The sequence below is a fragment of the Rousettus aegyptiacus genome, unplaced genomic scaffold, assembly GCF_014176215.1.
Source record: "Rousettus aegyptiacus isolate mRouAeg1 unplaced genomic scaffold, mRouAeg1.p scaffold_m13_p_9, whole genome shotgun sequence".
In the NCBI taxonomy this organism is placed as follows: domain Eukaryota; kingdom Metazoa; phylum Chordata; class Mammalia; order Chiroptera; family Pteropodidae; genus Rousettus; species Rousettus aegyptiacus.
This window is the reverse complement of record NW_023416312.1, coordinates 105967088-105991332: the sequence shown is the minus strand read 5'-3', so window position 1 is coordinate 105991332 and position 24245 is coordinate 105967088. Positions and strand designations below refer to the sequence as shown.

Sequence of the window (24245 nt, the reverse complement as noted above, 5' to 3'; positions counted from 1 at the left end):
TGCGTGCGGAGGCGCCCGCCGCGGCCCGCGGATAAGCCGCACCTGGGCCCTCTCTGTTCCGCATTGGAAACGCTCCTCTGTGGACGATCTCACGCGTACACACAGTAGGGCAGCACAGGGCCCCCGCGCCCGTCACCGGCGTCCGCGCGCGCCTGCACGATCGTTGCACTGTCGACGGTGAGGGTCCAGCTCTGACTCCTCAGGGCCCCTCGTGTCGCCCCTCGTAACTCACACCAGTTTCGTAACGGCATCAAGTGCCCCGTCGCCGCTGTGCGAAGCGGGTGTCTCGGCAGAGTCAGGAAGAATTTTGTTTCGCCCCCAGACGATTTGAGTCAGGACGGAGCTAAGCGAAACCGGCGCATGGAGCTGTAGGTTCCGGTTCCGGATACGGCGGGGGAGGAAACACAACCCCTGCACGCTGTCGGGCGCCGTGACGGGGGCGTGCGAATTAAGCCGACGGAAGACGAACTCGCAGGAGGAAATCACAGGGTTTGTGCTCGCGGGCCACCGCCCCATGCGCTGGCGAGCTCGGCGATGCGAACCGGGAAGGGCGCTTGGCATTGGGGGTGCCCACGCCGCGCTGCCAGATGGGAGGGGGGACAGGCCCTTGCGGGGAGAAGACCCGCCTTTTGGGAAAGACACGTGGATTTCGAGGACAGCAAACTCGGCACGAAAGTTCGTGCGCGCACTGGCCTCTGCAGGGGTGAGCGGTCTTCCTGTGTCCTCCGGCCACACGACGGCCCCTGCACGAGGGATCTGGGGCGACGCCCCTCGCAGTCTGCTTTCGGGGAGCCGGTCTGCCCGAGAGGACGTTGGGACACGGCGTGGAGGGCCGCTGCCCCTTTCAGCCCCTGGGCCGTGTCCCCCCGCCTCCGCCCGGGATCCGGGCTGCTGCACCTGCTCCGCACCCGCAGGGCCCTGTCCCTTCTCCCCAGTGGCTGCCCTCGTGGGCGCGCCCCCCTCCCGCCCCGCCGCCCTGCTGCGGAAGCTGCCCGTGCGCGGGGACCCCATCCTGGACGCTGTGACCTGCCCCCCCACGGAGCCTCGCACGGGGACGCGTCTGCAAGGCGCTGGGCCCTCTCACGGGGGCCGGCTGGCCGGCTGCGCGCGTGAGGGTCCCGACCCGGCTGGGAGGTCTGGACGCGCAGGCGAGTGTCGGAGGAGAGACCCGGGACCCCGGGCAGGAGCAGCCCTCGGACACGCCAGAGGACCGGGCGGGCTGTCCTGTGGCTGACGGAGGCCTCTTGCCTGGGACCGCTGGGATCTGCTCTGGTGCTCATCATCTCCTGGAATGTCACGGGGATGATGGGGAACAACTGGAGTGACAGTCATATCATATGCAGCATTGCAGTTCTTGACAAGGACTCTGGTTTTTACTCACAAGAAGGTGGGAAACCATCACAGTTCCAGGAGAGGAGAAAGTTTATGTCATCCTGTCATTAACTGGATCATTGTGGTAATTTTGCCTAGAATAGACTGTGGGCAAGGATGGAAGCAATGAGACTACTCAGAACGTTGTTGCCATGAGGCGTCTTGTTGATGTTTCTCTCCCATTAAAGATACAGTGGGCAACTTGCATTTATGGAAAATTCAATCTTCATTTGTGTTGGCATCTAGGGCAGTGCTGAAATATGGATTAGGCTCCAATTCCCGTGCACTTCCTGTTGCCCTACATGGTTTTTCATAGTCATTGCCAATAAGGAAGGAAAAAAATGATGGAGCAAGGGAATATTGGAGGAGTGGCTCTGTGGCTTGTGTGAATAATATTAAAAGAGAGAGACAGAGAGAGACAGAGAGACAGAGACAGAGAGAGACAGAGAGACAGAGACAGAGAGAGACAGAGAGACAAAGAGACAGGGAGACGGAGAGAGAGAGTATTGCAAGAAAAAGCCAGTAAAATAGTGACAATTTTAATTATTCTCTGCTGAAATATTGGACTTGCTGTTCAGTAACCATTTGTGGAGAACTATTATGGATAAATGATAGTGTTAAAAGATTTTAAGAATGCATCTTTAAGGTTTTGGAAGTCCTGGTTAGGAACCCAAAGAATTCCCTGGCACCTCATTTCCTGCAGTTTAAAATTAGAAATTGGGAAGAGCTAAGAACAAAAATTACACACAGATTATGACCTAATGTTGAAGGTTACTGCGTATTCTTCACTTAAAAAAAAAGAAAGTGGCATTCCTCAGTTCTCAGTGACACAGACACTCTCCCCCACTAAACTTTAGTCAGGCTCCTCTGAACTCTCTTCCCAACAAGGCCTTCGCCTTTGTACTTCCACATCCATCTTTGCATTGCCCAATTTTAGCAAAAATACTGCTAAATAAGTTTAGCAAGAATACACATGCTTAATATATGATCGCCCTTAACATCTGATTAAATTCTGCATCCCTCACCGGTGGTATATCTGATCCTCCTGACCTGCCTTCAGTAAGAATCCTGTGTAAAAAATTTATTCAACAGTAACTTCATTTGAAATGAATGTGGAAGGCCTGTAGGGGGAGCTCTCACGCCCTATGTCTATCACCGAGCAGAACAAGAACACTTTGTTTGTAGTAGCCCTCCCCCTATAACTTCCTCTTCCCCTTGATAAAAGAGCTTCCTCTCCTTTGTTTTATTGGACTTGCAAGTTACCCACCGTGGTTGCATGTCCGGGATTGCAATTTTTAAAATTCACTATAGAGAAGTATTGTCATCATTTTTTGGTTGCATTTATGTAGGTGATTGATATTGTTCAAGTTTCATGTTTAGAACTGTCTTTCCCTTTCTTACCTATTCTTTTTCACCCTCAAGTTTTCTGTTGTATTTCAAATATTCTCTAAGCTCCTGGAGAGCATAAAGACATAATTTCATGGCAGAAGTTAGGAAAAAAACTACTAGAATTATTTTTTCTTTAAAACAGAGAATCAAACGGGGCAGTGATGTGGTTATGAACATACCCACCCTCAAAAGTCCCAGGTCAAGTGAAGAGCTTGTGATGTGACCACTAAACGATGTATTCTGTTGATTTTCGAAAGAACTATGAAAATTCACTTCAAATAATATCCTTTAATGGACCCAGTTAAAAAATGACTTTTTTTGGTTTTGCTGATTTGCACCAGCATCTTGACATAATTCCAAAGCATGGGAGAACAATGAAAAATGAAAATCTAAACCAAAAGAATTGTTTTTGAAGGAAGAGAAGAAGAAAACTCAGTGCTTCACACTTACATTAACACTTATAAACATGCAAGAAAACCAGTTTTGTTTCTGGAGTATATGTCAGTTATTTTGAGATGAGAAAAGTTGGAGTTCAGGCCTGGGACCTAATTGGAATCATTTTACTGTTCATTATTCAGTGGCTCCCCCCTACCCTCTGAGTTCATTACTCTTCCTGGTTAACTAACAGCAATAAAAAAAGAACTTTTCCTTTAATTTTACACCACTGTAATAGAGAAAGTACTGCAGATTTTGTCAAAAAGAAATACGTGAATTTAGAAATCCTATTCATCTGGAATGTGGCTTGGTTCAGTACATCATCATCCTTTAAATATTTTTTTTCCAGATGAAGTTAAACAAATAAACTAAACTGAAATATTTTGTTTGCAAACTTGAAAAGAAACTCTAAAGTTATGACTCTTAGTAGGTACTTAGTGAAAACTGTAAAAGCCAAAAAAGGGAGAGTCCATTTTAGGAGGCTAAGCATATATAATTAAATCACTCTGCTTTGTTTCATAGAAGTGACTGAAGACTAACAATCCATTTTCGTCTCTACTGTGATGCTGTTCATGATAGAAATAATTCATGTAATATAGAAGTTAACTTGCCTCGTGAAAAAAAAGTGATAAAGTTTTCTATTTCTGCTACCAAATCAGAATTCTTCCAAACTCTTGACCCTAGTACATTTTTCCCTACTTGAGAACTCTATTCGAAATCCCCTATAATCGGTGTGGGTTGACAGGCATTAAAATTATTATGGAATTATTAATGATAGGGTAAATGGAACATTAACGTCTTTCTTCGAAACTGAAATGCATCTCAGAACATGTCCTTTGATTTTACCCATGTATGAGGATCTGGAAAATGTCTTATTTAAATACACAGGTATTTTTATGGAACTCTTTTGATTTTTCAATTAGAGTTGACATTCAATACTATTTTATATTAGTTTCAGGAGTACAGCATAGCAGATTACAATTCTTTATCGTTCCCGAATAAACCCATTTTGCTGGAGAGAGATCTGGCTGACATTCCGCTTCAGGTCAAGTCAGAGTCCCCCCTTACCCCTGAGGTTGTCTTTTAGTGATTTCCTACCCACTGACCCCCAGCCCGCTCCTTGTCTTTAAATCTCCACTTGTCCTGGATATATTCCAGTTGAGCCTGATCTCTCCCTGCTGCCGCAATAGTCCCTTGAATAAAATCTTCCTTACTGTTCCTTAACAAGTGGCAGGCGAATTTTTCTCTGGCATTAATGCGAAAGATACAATGCACTGGATGACTAAAAAGATGATTTTATTCAGGCTATTGCAATGGGGAGAGTGCTCACTTCTGCGGAAGAATGTCTCAACGGAAAGGAAGGGGGCCTGAGTTTTACACAGGCAGATAAACAAGGGGGCTGGAAGAAAAGCTGGACAGCAAATGTTATCGAAGTGATGGGGACGTGGAGGTGAATATATGAGGGCAGGTGGCCCTTGGTGCTTAGGCGTATTTCAGAACACAGACGGGTGGAGGATTTCTCAACCATCTCCGCTTTCCAATAGCACAGGGCTCAGATACACATTGTCACCACTTTTCTTCTATCGTCTTGATTTAGGAAAAGAATTTTCAGGCTGTATTGTTGCTTAGAGCTTTTGAGACAATACTATGCAACACACATGTGTTAGCATAGGCACAAATACGTTTCTGAAAGGACACACAAGAAACTTTCGTTAGTCCTTTTACCTTTGAGGAGGCAAATGGGAGCAGCATGGTGAAGAGAAACATTCTTTTATACTCTTCTATTTTGTTCGAATTTTCTGCTCATGTTCATGTATTTATTTTATTTTTGAATTATAGATCTTTTGTTTCTTTTTTATATTTTTCTGCATTTCAAAACCTAATAAACGATCTTTTTAAAATTAAGTTTATTGGGGTAACATTGGTTAATACGATTATATAATTTTCAGGTGTCCATTATCATTTGACTTCTGTATATTCTATTGTGTTTTTACCACCCAAAGTCCGGTTTCCTTCAGCTACCATATATTTGATCCCCTTTACCCACTTTGCCTCCCCTTACCCCCTATATTTAACCCCTCTATCCCGTCGACCTCCCCCTCCTCCCCCACTCCCTACCCTCTGGTAACCACTAGTCCTTTCTCTATGTCCATGAGACTCTGTTTGTCCTGTTCATTTGTTGCTTTTAGGTTTATATCCCACATATAAGTGATATCGCGTGATTTTCAACTTTTTCTGCCCGGCCTATTTCACTTAACATGATTATCTCGAGGTCCATCCATGTTGTCACAAATGGCAGCATTTCATCTCTTCTTATGGAAAAACCTAACAAATAGTCTCTTAAAGATTGATCTGGGGCAAATTTTTCTCCAAGCTTGGTCTGTTAAAAGCAGCCTCAACGGTAAAGAGACTGCCAGGCAGAATTATTTGAATCGCCCTGAGCACTGGTCCCTGGATGCTTTTTTTCCCCTTTTGCCTACGTAAAAGGGTAAAAATATATTAAGATGCTAAAGTTATCAATTTGTCCTCTTTCCCCAAAGGAAGCAAAGAGAAGCAATCTTTCCAGTTTAACAGCCTCAACCAGGAGACCAGTTTCCCCACCAGGTCAGTTTTTAGACTTTCTGTGATGAAGAAATCGAAAATGAACTGAGAAAGACAACATAGTAAAGGTGGGCAAATAAAAGAAAGTATGCAAAGAGAGAGAAGCTAAATTAATCTACAGAATAAAGAACCGAAAGGTACTGGGGAGGAAGAGGGGGGAAAAACAGGAGTATTTGAAGGCGTTTTTTGCAGATAAGAAGCTCCAGGGATATTAGGGTAGCGATGTAAGAAAATTGAAGAGATAGGAGAGGATATAAAAAGTATTGCTGTTATGTATAAGTTGGACTCGATTTTTTATTTTTAAAGAGACATAGATAAAAATGGAAAATATTTTTAAATTATTTGACCTCTATTGAATATATTTCTTTGAATACAACTCCTTTCAACAATCAGACCACATGGGCCCAATATTCATAATGGTTATCTTTGGGAAACTTTTCCATGATAATGGAACCATGGAGTCACGTTTAACTCTAACCTGAATCTAAATGTGCCTTAGATCTGATCCAAGAAATGTTCATTTCTGGCATCCAGATTGTTAGAAAACTCATGCAAAGAAATTGAGATAAACTTAGCATGAGCAGTAATGGCATTTGGAACATTCTATTAAGGAGAGATAAATATGAGAAAGAGCTGGGTTTATTCCCTTAGAGTCAGTGGGTGTGGTGACCTTCAAGAGGCAGTGTTTCAAGTGGAAAATTGGAACTGTGCTTACTAAGCAGTTTCTAAATAAGATTTCCTGTGAGAAATCCCAAGGGAAAGTGGCTCACATAGGGCTGTATAAAAACATGTGTTGTCTAACACAATATATTTCTCCTTTAAAAAAAAAAGTACCAGTGGAACAGAATTGAGAGTCCAGAAGTAAACCCATATTTATATGGGCAAATAATTTTCCACAAAAAAGCCAAAAAAGTACAGTGGAGAAAGGAAAGCCTCTTCAATAAATGGTGCTGGGAAAACTGGAAGGCCACCTGCCAAAGAACGAAACTAGACTCCTGTCTATCACCACACACCAAAATTAACTCAAAATTAACTGAATATAAGATCTGAAACAATAAAACTCATAGAAGAAAACATAGAACTAAACTCAAGCACCTTGGACTTAAAGAAGATTTTATGAATTTGACCTCAAAGACAAGAGAAGTAAAAGCTAAAATAAATGAACGGGACTACATCAAACTAAAAAGCTTCTGCTCAGCAAAAGAAATCATCAACAAGGTAAAGAGACAACGTGAGAATGGGAAAATATATTTGCAAGCAACGTCTCCGATAAGGGCCTAATATATGAAATATACAAAGAACTCATCCAACTCAATAACGACAACAACAAAACAAATGATCCAATCAAAAAATGGGCAGAGGACCTGAACAGACGCTTCTCCCTACAGGATATACACATGGCCAACAGATATTTGAAAAGATGCTGGACATTGCTAGCTATCAGGGAAATGCAAATCAAAACCACAATGAGATACCCTCTCACACCCATTAGAATAGCTATTATCAACAGGACAAGTAATAACAAATGTTGGAGAGGATGCAGAGAAAAGGAACCCTCATACACTGCTGGTGGGACTGCGAATTGGTACAGCCACTATGGAAAACTGTATGGAGGTTCCTCAAAACACTATGACTTCATCTACTATATGATCCAGCAACCCCTCCCTCTACTGAGTATTTACCCTGAAGACTTAAAAACTCATATCTGAAAAAAGATATTTGCACACTGATGTTCACAGCAGCATTATTCACAGTGGCCAGGTCATAAGAGCAACCGAAGTGTCCTACAATAGATAATTGGCTAAAGAAGCTGTGGTACATAGATGCAATGGCATATTACTCAGCCATAAGAAGAGATGAAATATTGCCGTTTGCTACAACATGGATGGACCTCGAGATAATCATGCTAAGAGAAATAAGCCAGACTGAAAAAGTTGAAAACCGTATGATATCAGTTATATGTGGGATAGAAACCTAAAAGCAACAAATGAGCAGGACAAATAAACAGATTCATGGACATGGACTGTAGGCTAGTGGTTACCAGAGGGTAGGGGGTGGGGGAGGAGAGGGAGGTAGACGGGGTAAAGGGGGTCAAATGTAGGGGTGTAGGGGGAGGATGAAGTGGGTAAAGGGGATCAAGCATATGGTAGCTGAAGGAAACTGGACTTTGGGTGGTAAACGCCCAATAGAATATACAGAGGTCAAATGATAATGGACACCTGAAAATTATATAATAGTATTAACTAGTGCTGCCCCAATAAACTTAATTTAAAAAAAACCATAAAACATGTAAGTTTTCGTGTAAATGTTAATTTACTATTAGCATATATGTAAAACTTGCAAATTTTCTGTAGAAAAGTTGCAATTATAGCACAGGGAGTTTCCATATACCTTATACTATTATTATTATTGTTGTTATTGTTGTCATGATTACTAAACCATTTGAGAGCTAGTTGTAGAGGTCATGGCCTTTTATTCCTAAATATTTAATTATAATGCAAAATTTTTAATAAAAATTCAATTACTTATTGAGAAGTAAGACACCCACATAAGCAGTTTAGTAGAGGCAGGAAGACCCTAACACATGCCAGATCTGGACGAAATTATAGAATAGATATGCAAGGAATATTAGAGAAATTGAATGTTTAGATTTTTTTTTAAGTTTCCCTTTCCATGAATGGCCTCTGTTTCTTCCAAAATACTTCCTGTATTTGTTGATTTTGGTCTGTGTCTTTCGTATTATTTATATTCATATTTCCTCAAATGCATATTTATCTTTAAAAGAATGCATGGTGATCCTTGATTGTCAACTTGTGTTTAGAAAGCCAGTTGGAAGCTATGTGCATGTGCGTGAGACTTAAGGATGAATTTGCTGCGTAGGGTTCTGATTGCTCTCTATTTCTTCGGGCAGCTCCCCATGTCAGTATCTTTTTTTGTTTTTTCTGTTGGGGTGGTCAATTCCTCACAAAAGTCTTCCAATCTTTCCCCTGCTGTGAACCTAGATGGCAGGAATCTCAGAGGCTGGGCTGGGGCGGGTGTCAGTATAGGCTGCGTAAGCATTTGTATAACTGAATTACTCTGTTTTAAGCATAGTACTCTTCATTTCAACTTTGCCAGGGTTTCCTGGTCCAGAAATTGTTTAACCGTTTCTGGAAAATGACTCTCCAATCTTTAGCTAAGTTGGAAGAAAGGCAGATGACTGGCTATGCTCAGCGTGTGGAGATAAATGGATTTAACTGATTTTAGATAAATCTAAATTTACACAACTGACTCTCTAGTTTTTATCACCACCCTCATTCCCACTTTAAGGAGCACTGTTACCAGAGCAAAAGGAATCCATCTGTCGGCCTGCCCGTGGCTAAGTGAATCAGTTACTCACTGGTTTTGCAGCAGAGCAAGTAAGGGTTTATTAGAGAGTTGCGAGTCCTGGAGACACAAGCCAGCTATCGCTCAAAGGCCTGGCTCCAGGGTGTGTCAGGAAAAATCAACGGTGGTGACACTAAAGGAGTTGGGGGTCACCGATTAGATAGGGCGGAGGTAATTCATCACTGTGTCCCTCTGGCTCTGGACTCAGCAATGGCATCCTCCCATCTGGTTTCCTGGTAGGGTGGGGCTGTTCCTCCTGAATGGGCCTGGGGCTGAAACACACCTAAAGTCAAGATGTTATCCTTAGTGTAAACTGAAACTTATTGTCCTCACCTTCATAAAGCTGAGCCTTCATTCTTCAGAGGTTTGATATTGGCTGGAAGCTTATGTCCTCAGGCTTCGTGATTCAAGGAGGAGACATACAAAAGTGGAAGGCTAAGGGCAAGGGGGAAGCAAGTGAGTCACAAAACCAGCTGGACTCACAGAAAAACTCTAAGTGCAATCTGGGGTCTTCTCGTGGTGACTTGGATTACTTTTCAGTTTTCTTCATTGCTTAGTATTCAGCTTTCTCAGGTGTGTAAAGTCGGTTTCATTGTTTCCTTATTCTGAAATTATGTTGCTGTTACTTGTCTCTTTCTCTAGGTAATAGGATGTGCTGCATTCACTGGGGACATTTTCAAGCTCTTTAAAGTTTTGGTTCATTATTGACAACTTCGGAGCTATATTTAGTTGCATCTTATATCCATGCTGCCTGAACTAAACGGTACATACCATGCTCAGCACGAGACAGTTTCTAATGTGCCCAGCCATGAACTCTTAAAGGAGGGGTTGGGGAAAAGCCTAACAAGGAACTGAGTTTAGAAACCATACAACTTCAGTGAAATGTCTCTTCATCTGTTTTGCCCATTTTCTAACTGTATTGAGTTTTGAGAGCTTTTTAACATATTCTAGATACTAGTCCTTTGATGAATAGATGGTTTTCACAATTTTCTCCTATTCTGCAGTTTTGTCTTTTCATTCTATTTATTGGATGTATCAGAGCAAACATTTTGAAATTTGATAAGGTCCAATTTATCAATTTTTCCTTTATGGGTTGTGATTTATTATCACGTCTAAGAACTCAATACCCATATATCCCAAAGAGTTTCTTCTATTTTTTCCATATAAGTTTTATAGTTTGCATTAAGCATTAAGAGGTATTAAGTCTGATCATTTTATGAACTATAGAGATGTCTAACCAATGTACTGTGTACTTAAAACTCATTAAAATAAATAAATAAATTCACATAAAAAAAGAGGTATTAAGTTTGTGACTGATTTTGAGTTAATTTTTGTGTAAGATGCGAGACTTAGATTGAAGTTAATTTGTTAATTTGCTCAGCATCATTTGTCGAAAAGGCTTTCTTACCTCAACTGAAGTGATTTCACACCTTTATCTCAATTCAGTTGTACAAATTTGTGTGCATTGACTTCTGTGTTTTCTATTCTGTTATATTGATCTACGTGTCTATATATATCTACCTACACCACTCAGTCTTGATTGCTATGGCTAATTAATGTCTTGAAACTGGATAGACCAATTCCTCCCCCTTTCTTATTTTTTTTCAGTATGTTTTATTTAAAATTATTGGGGTGACATTGGTTAATAAAAGAGAATAGGTTTCAAGTGTATAATTCAAATACACACACACACACACGCACACACACACACACACACTGCATTGTGTGTTCACCACCCAAAGTTAAATTTCCTTCCACCACCAAATGTTTCTCCACTTTATTCTTGGTTTTCAAAATTGCTTTGACTATTATACTTTCTTTGCCTTTGTATACAAATGTTTGAATAATCTACATATACATAAAACCTTTCTGACATTTTGGTAAAAATTACTTTAAACTTGTATATCATTTTGGGGACAATTGATGTCACTTGTATGTTCGGTATTCTAATCTACAAATATGGTATGTCTCTCATCTATTTGGATATTTGGTTTCTTTCATCAACATTTTATACCTTTTAACATGCAATTACTGTACACATTGCATTAAATTTATGCCTAGCTATTTCTTTTTCTGAGTGATTATAACTGGTATTGCATTTTTAATTTCAGTGTTCATGTACTCATTGCTAATATATGGGAATACAATCGATTTTTACATATTTTTCTTGTATCCTGCAACTTTGTCGAAATCACTTATTACTTCTAGGAATTTTTTTGGTGACTACTTGGGGATTTTCTATATATACAATCTTGCCTCTTGCAAATAGAAACCGTTTTAGTTCTTTCTCTCCAATCCGTATGCCTTTCATTTCCCATTACCTTAATGCAATAACTTAAATTCCCCTCACGATGTTGAATAAGAGTGGTAAGAGCTGACATCCTTTCTTTTTCCCTAATCTCCAGAGAAAAGCATTTTGTCTTTCACGGTTAAATTTAATGTCAAACGTAGGTTTCTGTAGATTTCTTTTTTTATCATGCTGAGGAGGTTCCTCTGTATTCTTATTTTTCTGAGAGTTTTTATCATGAACGAGTGTTGGATTTTGCCAAATGCTTTTTTTCTGCATCAATTTATATGACCATATGATTTTTCCTTCAGCATATTAATATGTTGGTTTACATTTATTAACTTTTGAGTACTGAACCAGCCTTACATTCTGGGGGGAAAATCTCACTTGGTTATGATATATAATTTTTTAAATATGTTGCTGAATTTTATTTGCTAACATTTTGTTAAAGATTTTTGCATCTATATTCATAAAGGATATTGGCCTACAGTTTTCTTTTTTATACTGTCAAATGTTGCTACTGAGATAATTCTAGCTTCATAAAAAGAATTGAGAAATGTTCCTTCCTCTTCTATTTTTGGAAAAGATTGTGTAAAATTGGTGTGAATTCTTCCTTAAAAGTTTGCTAGAATTTTCTAGTGAAAATTAGGCCTGGAGATTTTTTTGAGAGATATTATTTAACCACATATTTAATTTCCTTAATAGGTATAAGGCTTTTCACATTAACCATTTTATATTGGATGAGTTGTGATACTTTGCATTTGAAGAATTGGTTTGGGAGGTGGTGCCATAGTGTAGCGACTAGCACATCTGCTTTACACGCAGAAGGTCCTGGGTTTGTGCCCCAGTGGAGCCACAGTCCGTGGTCTGCGGCCACGCCACCCGGAACAAGCCCGTAAGCCTGATCTCAGAAACTAAGCAGGGTTGGGCCTGGTAAGTACTTGGGTGGGAGACTGCCTGGGAACACCAGGTGCTGTAGGCATAAAATAAAATTAAAATTAAATAAAATAAAGTAAAATAAAATAAAATAAAAAAGAATTGGTTCATTGTATCGAAGCTGTTCGATCTATGTGTGTAGAGTTGTTCATCAGAATCCTTTATGATTCCTTTGACATCTTTAGGGGCTTTTCATTCCTAATACTGGTAACTTATCTTTCCTCTCTTTTTTCTTTGTTAGTATTGCTGGAGGTTTGTTAATGTTTTACATCTTTCAAAGAGCGATTTCGTTACCGCTGGGCCTTCTCTAGGTGGTACTCTGGCTGGGGTGCCGGGGCACCTCGCTGTAGCTTTACAATGATGTGAGTCTAAGCCCCTCCACTAGGCCTTTGCTGGGGGTGGGTGAGGCCATAGTTTTGCTTGTGATGTTTGGCTGAGGTAGACCGGTTATTGTCTAAATGTTTTCTATCTTTCTAGACTGCCTCTCTTCTGGCCCTTTGGCTAGTGAGAACAGGATTTTGCAGGGTCTTTTTATGACTGTGCTTGAAATTTCTGGGTCGCTGGCTTCTTCCACTTCATGTCAGGGATATATGGAGCTAGAAGAAAACCCAGGGACTCATCACTGTGCAGTTCCTTCGATTCGGAGGCCCCTTGCATATCTGTCTTTTTCTCTCTACCTTTCAGAGTCGGTTTATATATAATGTTCATGGATTTCAGTTGCACTGAATGAGAAGAATAGATAAAAGTACTTCTATTCCTCCTTCTTGGAAGTGCAAGCCCCATTAACCTTATTTTAAGTTATTTTCTAAGATATCTTTTTTTTTTAAATCAGGAACAAGCTTGAATTTTATAAAGTGCTTTTTTAACCTCTATTGATATAATGTGCTTTCCCGTCTATATCTATCAAGATAAGGATTTCACAAGCAGTTTTTACTAAACATGTGTGGCGAATGTTATATAGTTGTCTACCCCTGTCCCCAAGCATACAGCAGAGTTCTGTTACAGGCTTAAGTGGCTCGAAGGGCCTTGCAGGTAAAGTAAATGAGTGAGGAGTGCTGGCTGGGACTTTTGCAAGACCGGGGGATGTAATAGGTTCTGGAGTTAAAGGGGAAACTTGTACTACTGACCTCCAACTGATGTTTGTTTTTGTTCTAGAGAGACCAAAAGTAATATTGTGTGGGCAATGTTCCCATTTTTAAAGGTCGACATCTAATTTATAAATATTGTTAGGCAACGTGCAGGTCAAACTAAACATATCGTGGACCTGATTCAGTGAGAGGGCTACCAGTATGTAACTTCTGGCACAGGAGTACTGATGAGTCAAAATAAGGCTTCCTTTCCTCTGAGACAAGACAAGATTACCTAGAGAGACTGTAGAGAGAACTTAAATATTGAGTGTGTCCTTAATAAAGGGACAAAGCCTCTTTTACCCCTCCAACTCTGGGCCAAATTCCTGAGGACATAGGAAAGTAAACTTCAGATGGTTTTGGGGGATTCGAAAGAAGAGTCCTGTGTTCCTCCTTTCCTAAATAGAGTTCAACACAGATGAGACTCAAAAATTTGTCTCAGCGTAAAGTACAAGTTTCGTGTTGTATCTTGGCAGATTTGACTGAGATCACCCCGTTTAGGGGCTGGGAGGGTGCCCGCATTTATCTTGTTGAGACAGCACAGAGAGTGAATCAATTTTTAGAAGCCTAGGAGGGTCATAGAAGTTTAGACTCAGCTGAGGGGGTCTCTCAGATGGGAATGAAGGGTTATACATCAACCGTTATGAAGGTTCATGAAAGGATGTAACTTCAGATACATTTCTTAAATCATTTGAATTTATGGACCAACAATTGTACCCTCTACAGTATTCTTGCTGCTATAAAGTCTATCGCATTCTAGGTTTGATGTGTAGTATTGTCATCATTGCTATTTTCTAAATTATTTTTCATTATGACTTCAATTCTTTCCTGAAATAATAGTTACCTCCCTCCCCATCCTAGGTTTTATTTAGTTTAAAATGGCCTTCTTTTCTATTTGATAGAACTTGTTTTTCAGAGCTGATTTTTAAAAATAAATTCCAGGACATGAAACTGAACATTTTCACATGTGTGAAAACACATTGTTTCAGAAACTCCTAAATAGGAATATAATTTATATTTGTGAAAATGTATATTTTTGAAATTACGGACACGCCAATCTATGTTAATCTTAGTGTTTATACTTGCTTTCTTATGTTTTTTTTAAAATATGTAAGTACAAACTTTGCCATCAATATATTTATGCCCACAGCTTGCTGCTAAGGATTTTTGCTTGGCTGTTTTGTTTTTCTCTTTGCTTTCTCTGTAAGCTAGTTAAACACATTAATATACTTTTCCGGGTTATTTTCATTAAACTATAGACTCTATGAAGGGCCAGATAGAGATATCTTTCAGTGTTACTTAAAAGCTAATGAAGTCAGATAATTCCAAGCAATCAATATATAATAAAGTGAAAAAGTTACTTTGGCAAGGTCATAGTTATTCCTAGAATCAGCTTTATTTGTACAATGAATCTTGGAGGAAATGTTACCTCCTCAAGGTGTCTTGCGTCTTGGGTATCTAAGTCTCATACACGATGTCTATCGTTTTGCCTAGTGGTCTTTTCTGTGTAGCAATTTATCTTCATTTGACACATCATATATTTTACTTAATAGATTCTAGGCCTGTGTTCCCCAAGTTGTTCTGATTCCTTTACTGATATAGTCCCAACTCTTCCAATAACAGCTGGCACATAGTCGGTCTCAACGACAGGTTAAACCAAAGTACGTCCGAAGAACCTAGAAAGTGCGTAGGGCTCGCAATGCCCAACGAAGAGCTTCACCAGCAGTGCAGAAACTCATTAATCAGGAGACATTTACAAGCGAATACCTTTCCTTGAGATTCGTTCCATCCCTTTCCTGTAACGTGGTAATTAAAGCTAACTGGCCTAGGCGTAGTCTCTGTCTATCAGCCTTTGGTCACTGAAGAGTTTTCAGACGATGGATCAGCAAAAGTGGTGGTGGGGGCGAGGAACACGGAGGGAAAACGTTAAGCGGTGGCTTTGATGGAGCACTCCCGGGCTAGATGTCCAGACGCGCCGCAGCGGTAGCAGTTGACCTCACTCGCCTTGCTGCAGTTGATGGCCACGTGGCCCATCTCGCCGCACCGGTAGCACTTGACTTGGGTGCAGTCTTTCTGAATGTGTCCATATTTGCCGCAAGAGTAGCACTTCTGCTGGTCCTGAAGGTCACAGTCACGAGCCAGGTGGCCTGTTCTGCCGCAGGTGTAACAGCACTGATCTCTCTCGCGCTTCGGCTCAGCACAGTCTTTGGCGATGTGGCCGCTTCCTCTGCAGTTGTAGCAGATGTTCTCGAGGAGGTCACAGTTCTTAGCATGATGACCAGACTCACCGCAGCGGTAGCAGATGCCAGGTACGGGGGTGGAACTGCCCTGAGAATCTCTGCCACGGGCTCTGGCCCTGCGTCCTCGGGCGCCTCCCTGAGGGCACACCCGGGCCCAGTGGCCAGGGCGGCCACACCTGAAGCACTCATTACTGCTCATGGCTGCGGTGAGATCTTCCAGTGAGCCCGCTCACCCCTGCCCGGGAGGCCCCGACGCTACTTCCCTTAGGGCGGCCTAGAAAGCAGTGGCCGTTTTCCTCTAGGGGCCTCCATGACGTCACAGAGGGTTTGCGCACGGCCCCATCCACGTGTCACACGAGTCCCGCCTGCCGTTGCCCCCTGACCTTCCCCCCGTCCTTGAGGTCAAAAGCGCGGCTGAGAGCTTTCCGCTTTTTAAAAATGAAAGTTTGGGTCATAGAGTTTGGGTTCGAATGACAATTTAGCCTGTTTTATTGTAGTGACCTTACTTTTCAACAAAATCAGCACCTTTTAAAGTTATGAAACATAACATGGTGAAAGCCTTCAGTATTAAGAATGCATTATTAATTACTTGGGAAATAAATTACAAAACCACGATTTCCATATTGGACAGATTTCCTCCATTTTCCAAATTATTATATAAACCTCATAAGAGTTTATGGGCATGTAATTCATTTACATAGATATAGAAATAAGTATTTTCCTTCTGTGTAGTTTACAATTTTTGAAATGATTTGGGGTCGTGTAATTTAAAATTTTTAGGATGAATATTTTCCTTTACGTTACTAGTTAGCTCTGTGGTTTCCATATACAAGTAGAGCAAGTACAACTGTGTTTGGTAAAACACAGACGTAAGAAGAGTGACTTAATGCGATTGCTTCCATAAATACAATGACTAAAAAACCATTTAAGACGATGAGCAGTTTCCACATATAGAGTGAGGAAATGAGTTTTATTCCTAAACAATTAAATGGTGCTGCAAAACGGTGTATGAAAAGGCAAAAATTCTCTCTGTGGTTCAAAATTTGGTACATGCTTATTAAATTAATTACTAATTATCAAGTTTAAATCTTCCTTTAGGTTTCCTATTTTTATTTAAGTAATACATGTCATAGTTTAAAGCATTAATTTTTCAAGCAGCTTTAATTGAGACCTAAAGTAAGAAATGCATTTTATATCACAACAGAGAAATATGTGTGTGTTAACTCAAGTGAGCTTAAGAAAAAAATTACACTTAATGTGTGCAATGCACATTGGTGTTTTCTATTTATGCTGTAAAACATGCTAGTGATGAACCATTGATTGGATTTCTCAATTCACTATTGATTGTACCTCACTTTGAAACGCACGGAATAAACATTTAGCCATCTTTTACCTACATCCTCTTTGGGTCCACCTCATGCACTTACATACTTTGCGTTCTCCTCTCCACACCCCCCACCTGCCCTTTTAACTTTCTCCTAATAATTACTGGATCGATACCCAACATTTTCATAATTATAAGTATGTAAATGCTACTGATGGCTGAGCCGTGAATACTCATATACTTATCTCAATTCTACTTCATAGATCAGTATGGCTATCCTTATACCAGTATCATACAGTCTTCACTACGGTGGCTTTATATTTTGTTCTGAAATTAGGAAGAATGAGGCCTCCAACTTTGCTCTTCTTTTCAAAGATTATTGTGACTATTCTGAGTCCCTTGCATATCCATATGGGTTTTGGTGTCAATAGGTCAATTTCTGCAAGAAAGGCCACTGGGGTTTGATATATATATTGTCCCCTTTATTTAGGTTTTCATTTTCATTTCATATATTTTGTAATGTTTAGTGTATTAATCTCATACATCTTCTGTTAAATTTTTTTCCTAAGTATTTCATTCTTTTTGATGCTATTATAAATGGAAATTATTTTCCTAATTTCATTTTTGGGTTGTTCATTGTTAGTATATAGAAATATAATTATTTTTGTATATTGATCTTTTATCCTGCAATCTTGCTAAACCAAACTGATTGATTTAATAGTCCCAATAGTTATTTAATGGATTATTTATGATTAGGATTTTCTATAGACAAGATTATGTCATCTTCAAGTAGAGATAGTTTGTGTCAACCTAAGAAACTTCCAAACTGTAGAAAATTTTTAATGTTATTTGAGCCAACCTGCCAACAACTGCCTAGAAGCAAAATCTCAAGGGACTGAGAACACGCCCTGCAGAAGGGCAGTTTCGCAGCTTATTTGTCCATTAGAGTCAAGGGAGGAGACATGAGGGGGTCGCGCCACAGCCACTGGTGGGAGATTAGGGGGGCGGGAGAAGGCACAGGGGGAACTCTCTGGGATTAGGGAGGAACACGTACTTCTTTCCTTGGGCGGGGGCACGGGCGGGTGCAGGAGAGTTAACCATCAGCATGTACAGCTCACAGAGATAGTATGTGGAGGACCAGATAACCAGGAGGGGTGGGGACCAGGACCACCGGGAGGGGTCTGAGGCCTCTGCTCTGGGGGCTGGGCTGTGCCCCAGGGGTCTGCAAAGGGGCGGACTCTGGCATTCTAAGGGTTTGTTATCTTAGATGCTCAGAGACAGCTCACTTAAGGGAAAGACTGACCTTGTCAAGGACGCTGCAGGCCCAGGATGTGACTTGCCCGCCAGGACTTGCTTTGGTTAGGAATTTTTCTGTTCAGATCCTCCTGGAGGGTTCATTTCAGTCTCTGAGTTTGTAGGGCCCGCCACGCACCCCCCTGAGCTTGTCAGGCTGAGCCTGTGGCCCCTTTGCCATCCACATTTGAATTCTTCCTTTTCAATCTTGGTACCTGTTATTTCATTTTCTTGTATAATTGTCCTAACTAGAGCTTCCAGTTAAATGCGGAATAGAAGTAGCAAACGCAGACATCCTTGTCTTGTTTTTTTTTAATTAAATATTATTGGGGTTATATTGATTAATAAAATCAAATAAGTTTCAAGTGTACGATTCAACAGTATGTTGTATATATATTGCATGTGTCTGTCACCCAAAGTTAAATTTCCCTCTGTCACCAAATATGTGACCCCTTTCACCCCCATCCACCACGTTCCTACCCGCGCCCCTGTGGTAACCACTAATCCAGTGCATGTCCGCGAGTCTCTGTTTGTCATGTTTGCTGCTTTCAGTTTTATATCCCATGAGTGAAATCTAACAGTTTTCAACTTTTTTCTGACTTATTTTGCTTAGCATGATTATCTCAAGATCCACCCATGTTATTCAAGTGGTAGTATTTCATCTCTTCTTACAGCTTCTTTATCCAATCATCCGTCAAGGGACACTTCGGTTGCTTCCATGTCTTGGCCACCGTGAATAATGCTGCTATGACATTGGGATGCGTATATCTTTGCAGAAAAAATATTTTCAGGTTTTGGGGGTAAATAAATACCCAAAAGAGGGACTGCTGGATCACATGGTAATTCAATTCTTAGTGTTTTGAGGAACCTCCATACTGTTTTCCATAGTGGCTGTACCAATTCGCAGTCCCACCAGCAGTGTATGAGGGTTCCTTTTTCTCTGCATCCTCTCCAGCATTTGTTATTACTTGTCCTGTTGATTATAGCTATTCTAACGGGTGTGAGATGGTATCTCATTGTGGTTTTGACTTGCATTTCCCTGATAGCTAGCGATGTTGAGCATCTTTTCAAATATTTGTTGGCTATTTGTATGTCCTCTAGGGAGAAGTGTCTGTTCAGGTCCTATGTCCATTTTTTAATTGGATTGTTTGTTTTTTATTGTTGATTTGTATGAGTTCTTTGTATATTTTGGGCCCTTATCCTTGTCTTGTTTTCGAATACCTTTTCTGCATCTCTTAAGTTTGCCTTGACTGTGCGCAACTGTTAGAACCGCCAGTACATTGTCGAATGCAAATTGTGAGAATGGACATCCTTGTCTTGTTCCTGATCTTAAGGGGAAAGATTTCGGTCTCACCATTAAGTATGATGTTTTAAACAATAAAAAACTGACAGCTTTTGGTAGACGCCCTTGTTGACCTTAAGGAAATAGACAGCCAGATATTTCTCCAGTGAAATGGTTTTATTTGGGAACACCAGAGATTTGCAATTTGGGACATGTGGTCTAATAGCAAACCACACACAAGTCTAGGAGAAATAAAGGAGGAGAATGCTCTTTTATGGCCTTGGGAGGAGCTGCTGTAAACAAAGAGTCCATTGAGGAAACTGAAAGCTTCAAGCACAGTTGACTCTTGAAGAATACAGGTTTGAACTGCCTAGCTCTACTTATAAATGCATGTTTTTCAGTAAATACCGGTACTATTTTTGATTCATAAATGGGAGTCTGCAGATATAGAGGGCCTACTGTATGCATTGAGCTATGCCATTTTATGTATGGGACGCAAGCATCCACAGATTTTGATATCCACAAGGATCTTGGAAGCAATTCCAAGTGGATACGGAGGGACAACTAAGTTTTTTTGAGAAGTCAACTTTCTATTAATATGGTGTATTCCATAGATTTTTATATGTTCATGTAACACTATAGTCCCGAGATAAATACCATTTGATTGAGGTATATGATCCTTTTTATATGTTGCTAGATTTGGTTTGCTGGTATTTTATTAAGGGTTTCTGCATCTATATTGATATGCAATATTGATCTGTAGGGTTTTTTGTTGTGATATCTCTGGTTGTCATTTCAAGGTAATACTGACCTCAAAGAATAATTTTGAAGGTATTCCCACCTCTCCTATTTTTTAGAATAGTTGGCAAAGAATTGATACTCTTTCTCCTTTAAATGTTTGGAAGGTTTCACTAGTGAAGACACCTCTGCCTGGGTTTTTCTTGTGGGAAGTGTTTAGGTTATTTATTTAGTCTTTTATATAGGTCCATTCACATTTTCTATTCTTGAGGCGGTTTTGAGAGCTTGTGTCTTCCTGGGAATTTGTCTATTTCATCTAGGTTATCCAAGTCATTGCCGTACAGTTTTCATAGTATTCCCTTATAGCCCTTTTACTTCTGTAAAGTCAGTAGTGATGTACCCTCTTTAACTCCTGATTTTAGAAACTTGAGGCCTTTCTTTTTCTTGGTCAGTCTGGCTAAAGATTTTTTTTTCAATTTTGCCGATCTTTTCAAAGAACCAACTTCTAGTTTTGTTGATTTTCTCTACTCTATTTCATTTATTTTCACTCTAATTTTTATTATTTCCTCCCATCTTTTTTCTTTAAGTTTAGTTCTTGTTTCTTTTCAGTTTCTTAAGGTGGAAGAGTAGGTTATTGACTTGAAATCTTCTTTTAGAATATTAAGTGTTTACAGTTATTAATTTCCCTGTGAGCACTACTCTAGCTGCATCCCATAAATATTGGTAAGTTGTGTTTTTCATTTATCTCCAATTATTTCCTATTTTTCCTTGTGATTACTTTCGGCCAATTGCTTATTCAGGAGTATGATGTTTAATTTCCACATGTGTGATTTTCCCAAATTTCCTGTTATTGATTTGTAACTGCATTCCATTGCGATTGGAGAACATATTTCATATAATCTCAATCATTTCACATTTATTGAGGCTCGGTTTATGGCTTAGCATATGGCCTTTCTTGGAGAATGCTCTGTGAGTGCTTGAGAAGAATGTATATTCTGTTGCTATTCGTTGGAGTATTCTATAGATATCAATTAGAGCAATTCGATTGATAGCGTTGTTCCAGTTTTCTTTATTATTGTTGATTTTCTGTCTACTTGTAGTATCCGTTATTGAGAGTGAGTTATACAAGTCTCTAACTATTATTGCTGGATGGTCCATTTACCTGTACAATTTTGTCAGTTTTCCCCATGTATATTGAGGATCTTTTGTCAGGTGCATATATGTTTATAATTGTTATAGTTTCTTGGTGAATCAACCCTTTTATCATTATGAAATGTTGTAACCTTTTAAATATTTCTCAGAAGCATTATATTTCTCTCCATCCCACTACTAGTCTAAAGCAAGCTTACATCTTCTCTTGAGTAAGTCATTCTTCTAAAATGCAAAGCTGACCATATCACTCCCTTGCTTAAATTCTTTCTCTCTAATAATTACTAGATAAGCTCTGATAAGCCCAAGAGGGAAAATAATCTTCCCGAGATCAAATTAAAACAGTGACAGAGCTGGGACTACACTCTAGTTATCCAGCTCTGGTTGAATATTTCCTATACTGTATGTACCATGGAGTAGGGAACTCTGGATCGGTCCCTACAATCTTCATTTAATTCTCCTTCTTGTTTGAGAAGTTGAAAAGTCAAAAAATTCACTTCTTTCTGTGCTTTCTTGCAGCCATAGTTCTGGAGGCAAAATAGGGTCCATCAATCGGAATCAACGTTTGCCAGCCACATTTTGGCTGTTTTGGCTGGCCAGTGAGTCGTGCAGATCTACAATACAAATAAAATACCATTTTGGTGTTCGATCACCAGCTTTATATGCCAATAATCAGTTATTGTGGTGACAGCAGCAGCGGGTTTTCATTTCGGCTTTCACTCTCCTGGGCCACAGCTCCCGAAGTGTATTCTTGAATTCATATATCCAGTTGTGGCCTCATAAATACTGGCAGCTCTTGGCCAGTTTTGCATTCCTTGAGACTCAGCCTAGAACCTGTTCCTCCTTTCCCTCCAAGTAGTTTGTAAGCATCCAAGTTTTTATACTAAATTCTTTCCTACATCTAAAATCCACATGGGATTTCTGCTTCTTGCAATCATACAGACATCTCCTAAATTATAATTATGACTTCCTTAAAAAGATACACACCCTCTTAAAGGACCCCTTTTTGCTTTAAAATGAGATATCTTTATTGCCCATACACAAAAGTGGATCTATTCTAGGCCCTAGTATATCTCGTATTCCCACTGCCCCCCCCACCGCAATGGATTCTGTGGCAAGAGGTCACTCTCTGCATACTTCCTCAAGGAATCAATAATCAGATCAGTCCTGTTTCTCAGCCTCTTAACCATCTTGTTCACATATTCAAACTAATTAACCTTAAGCAATGAAGTCAAGGCCTTTCTTACGTGAGTTTGTCACTGTACCATATTGCCAATCTCAACTTTTTGTACTGCCTCATTTTTTAAAGACACAAAGGACAAAATAGGTCTCTTTGTGCCAGACTAGTATTATCGTGGGAAAATTATTGGACTCTGAGAAGACAAAGACACTTCTCATTTCCTCGGTTGTTTTACAACCTTGTAATGGTAGCTTTTGCAGAGTTAAGGTCAGTCCCATGTCAGATTTAGTTGACGTGCAATTTGGCAAGACAAAGCTGTATTGGAGGGATCGATAGAGTATTTATTGTTGACTACTTCTTTCTGTACCCTAACCGCAATTCAGGGTATTCACAGGTTTCAGAAAATCTTCTGTGTCAGGCAGGATTCTTCATAGAAACAGAATTAACATGATATATAGATTATTTTAAAGAATTGGTTCACATGATTATGGAGGCTGGGAAGCCCAAAATCTGCACAGTGGCTGAGCAGGCTTAGGATCCAGGGAAAAGCTGGCGTTGCAGTTCAAGTCCAAATGATTTCTGCTGGGAGAGTTCTCTCTTGCTGGAGGAAATTAGTCTTTAGGTCTATGCGATCCTTCAACTGATGAATGAGGCCTACCCACATTATGAAGGGCAATCCGCTTTATGCAAAGTCCAACAATCTAAGTGTTAATCTTATCCAAAAACACATGCAGAATCATGTGACTGCATATGTGGGCACCATGGCCCAGGCAAGTTGGCACATAAAATTAACTATCACACCCTCTAAAGGATGGTCATTCTCCAAAGAAATGTATAGGGTGGGGGGAAAGGGAATGTTAGCCTTAGGTGGGTGGATTCCATAGGGGGTCCCCAAATTTCTCCTTTACCACTCCTGAGGAACTGCTTATAAACTGGAGTGTTTAGACAAATAAGTAGGCCCAAGATTCTAAGTATTTTATAAGGTTCAAGCTTTTTCTTGAATTTTTCTGCAAATGGGAGCATCGGAGATCAGGGAAGTTCTGTCAAAAGGTAGAGAAGTGCGAAGGGCAAGTAACTCCATCTGTGAGAATTATTATATGCTAACCCGAATTTTACAATACCTAAAAAAAGTGGAATGCTGTTCATTAATTAAAAACGATAAACACGATAATTAGGAACACAGAAAAATAGTTAAAACAATATTATTAGATCCACAAAAACATACGTGAAAGAGAAATCTTGAAAAGAACACAAAGGTATGCTAATGGACCCGGGGTTTCTTTTGGGGGTGATAAAAAATTCTAAAATTGTGGTGATGGCGCTACAAGTCTGCGAATCTAGTAAAATGCATTACATCTCATACTTTAAGTTAGTGAATTGTGTGACATGTGAATGATATCTCAATAAAGCAATTGTAACAAAAAAAGAGAACACGAAGAAATTAAAGCATTTCTTATAAGAGTGTCATAGAATTCTGGGCAAAACTTTCTCTTATTTTAGCTCTTGTGAAATAATAAATGATTCTTT

General features: G+C 40.0%; 1 protein-coding gene across 1 annotated transcript; it reads right to left on the bottom strand.

Moving 5' to 3' along the window:
• Nucleotides 1-12496: 12496 nt before the first annotated feature.
• ZCCHC13 (zinc finger CCHC-type containing 13) lies at nucleotides 12497-18744 on the bottom strand. The gene has a single exon (XM_016130751.2). It carries the CDS (start codon nucleotides 15949-15951, stop codon nucleotides 15439-15441), a length of 513 nt encoding a protein of 170 aa, XP_015986237.1. The 5' UTR covers nucleotides 15952-18744; the 3' UTR covers nucleotides 12497-15438.
• Nucleotides 18745-24245: the final 5501 nt, after the last annotated feature.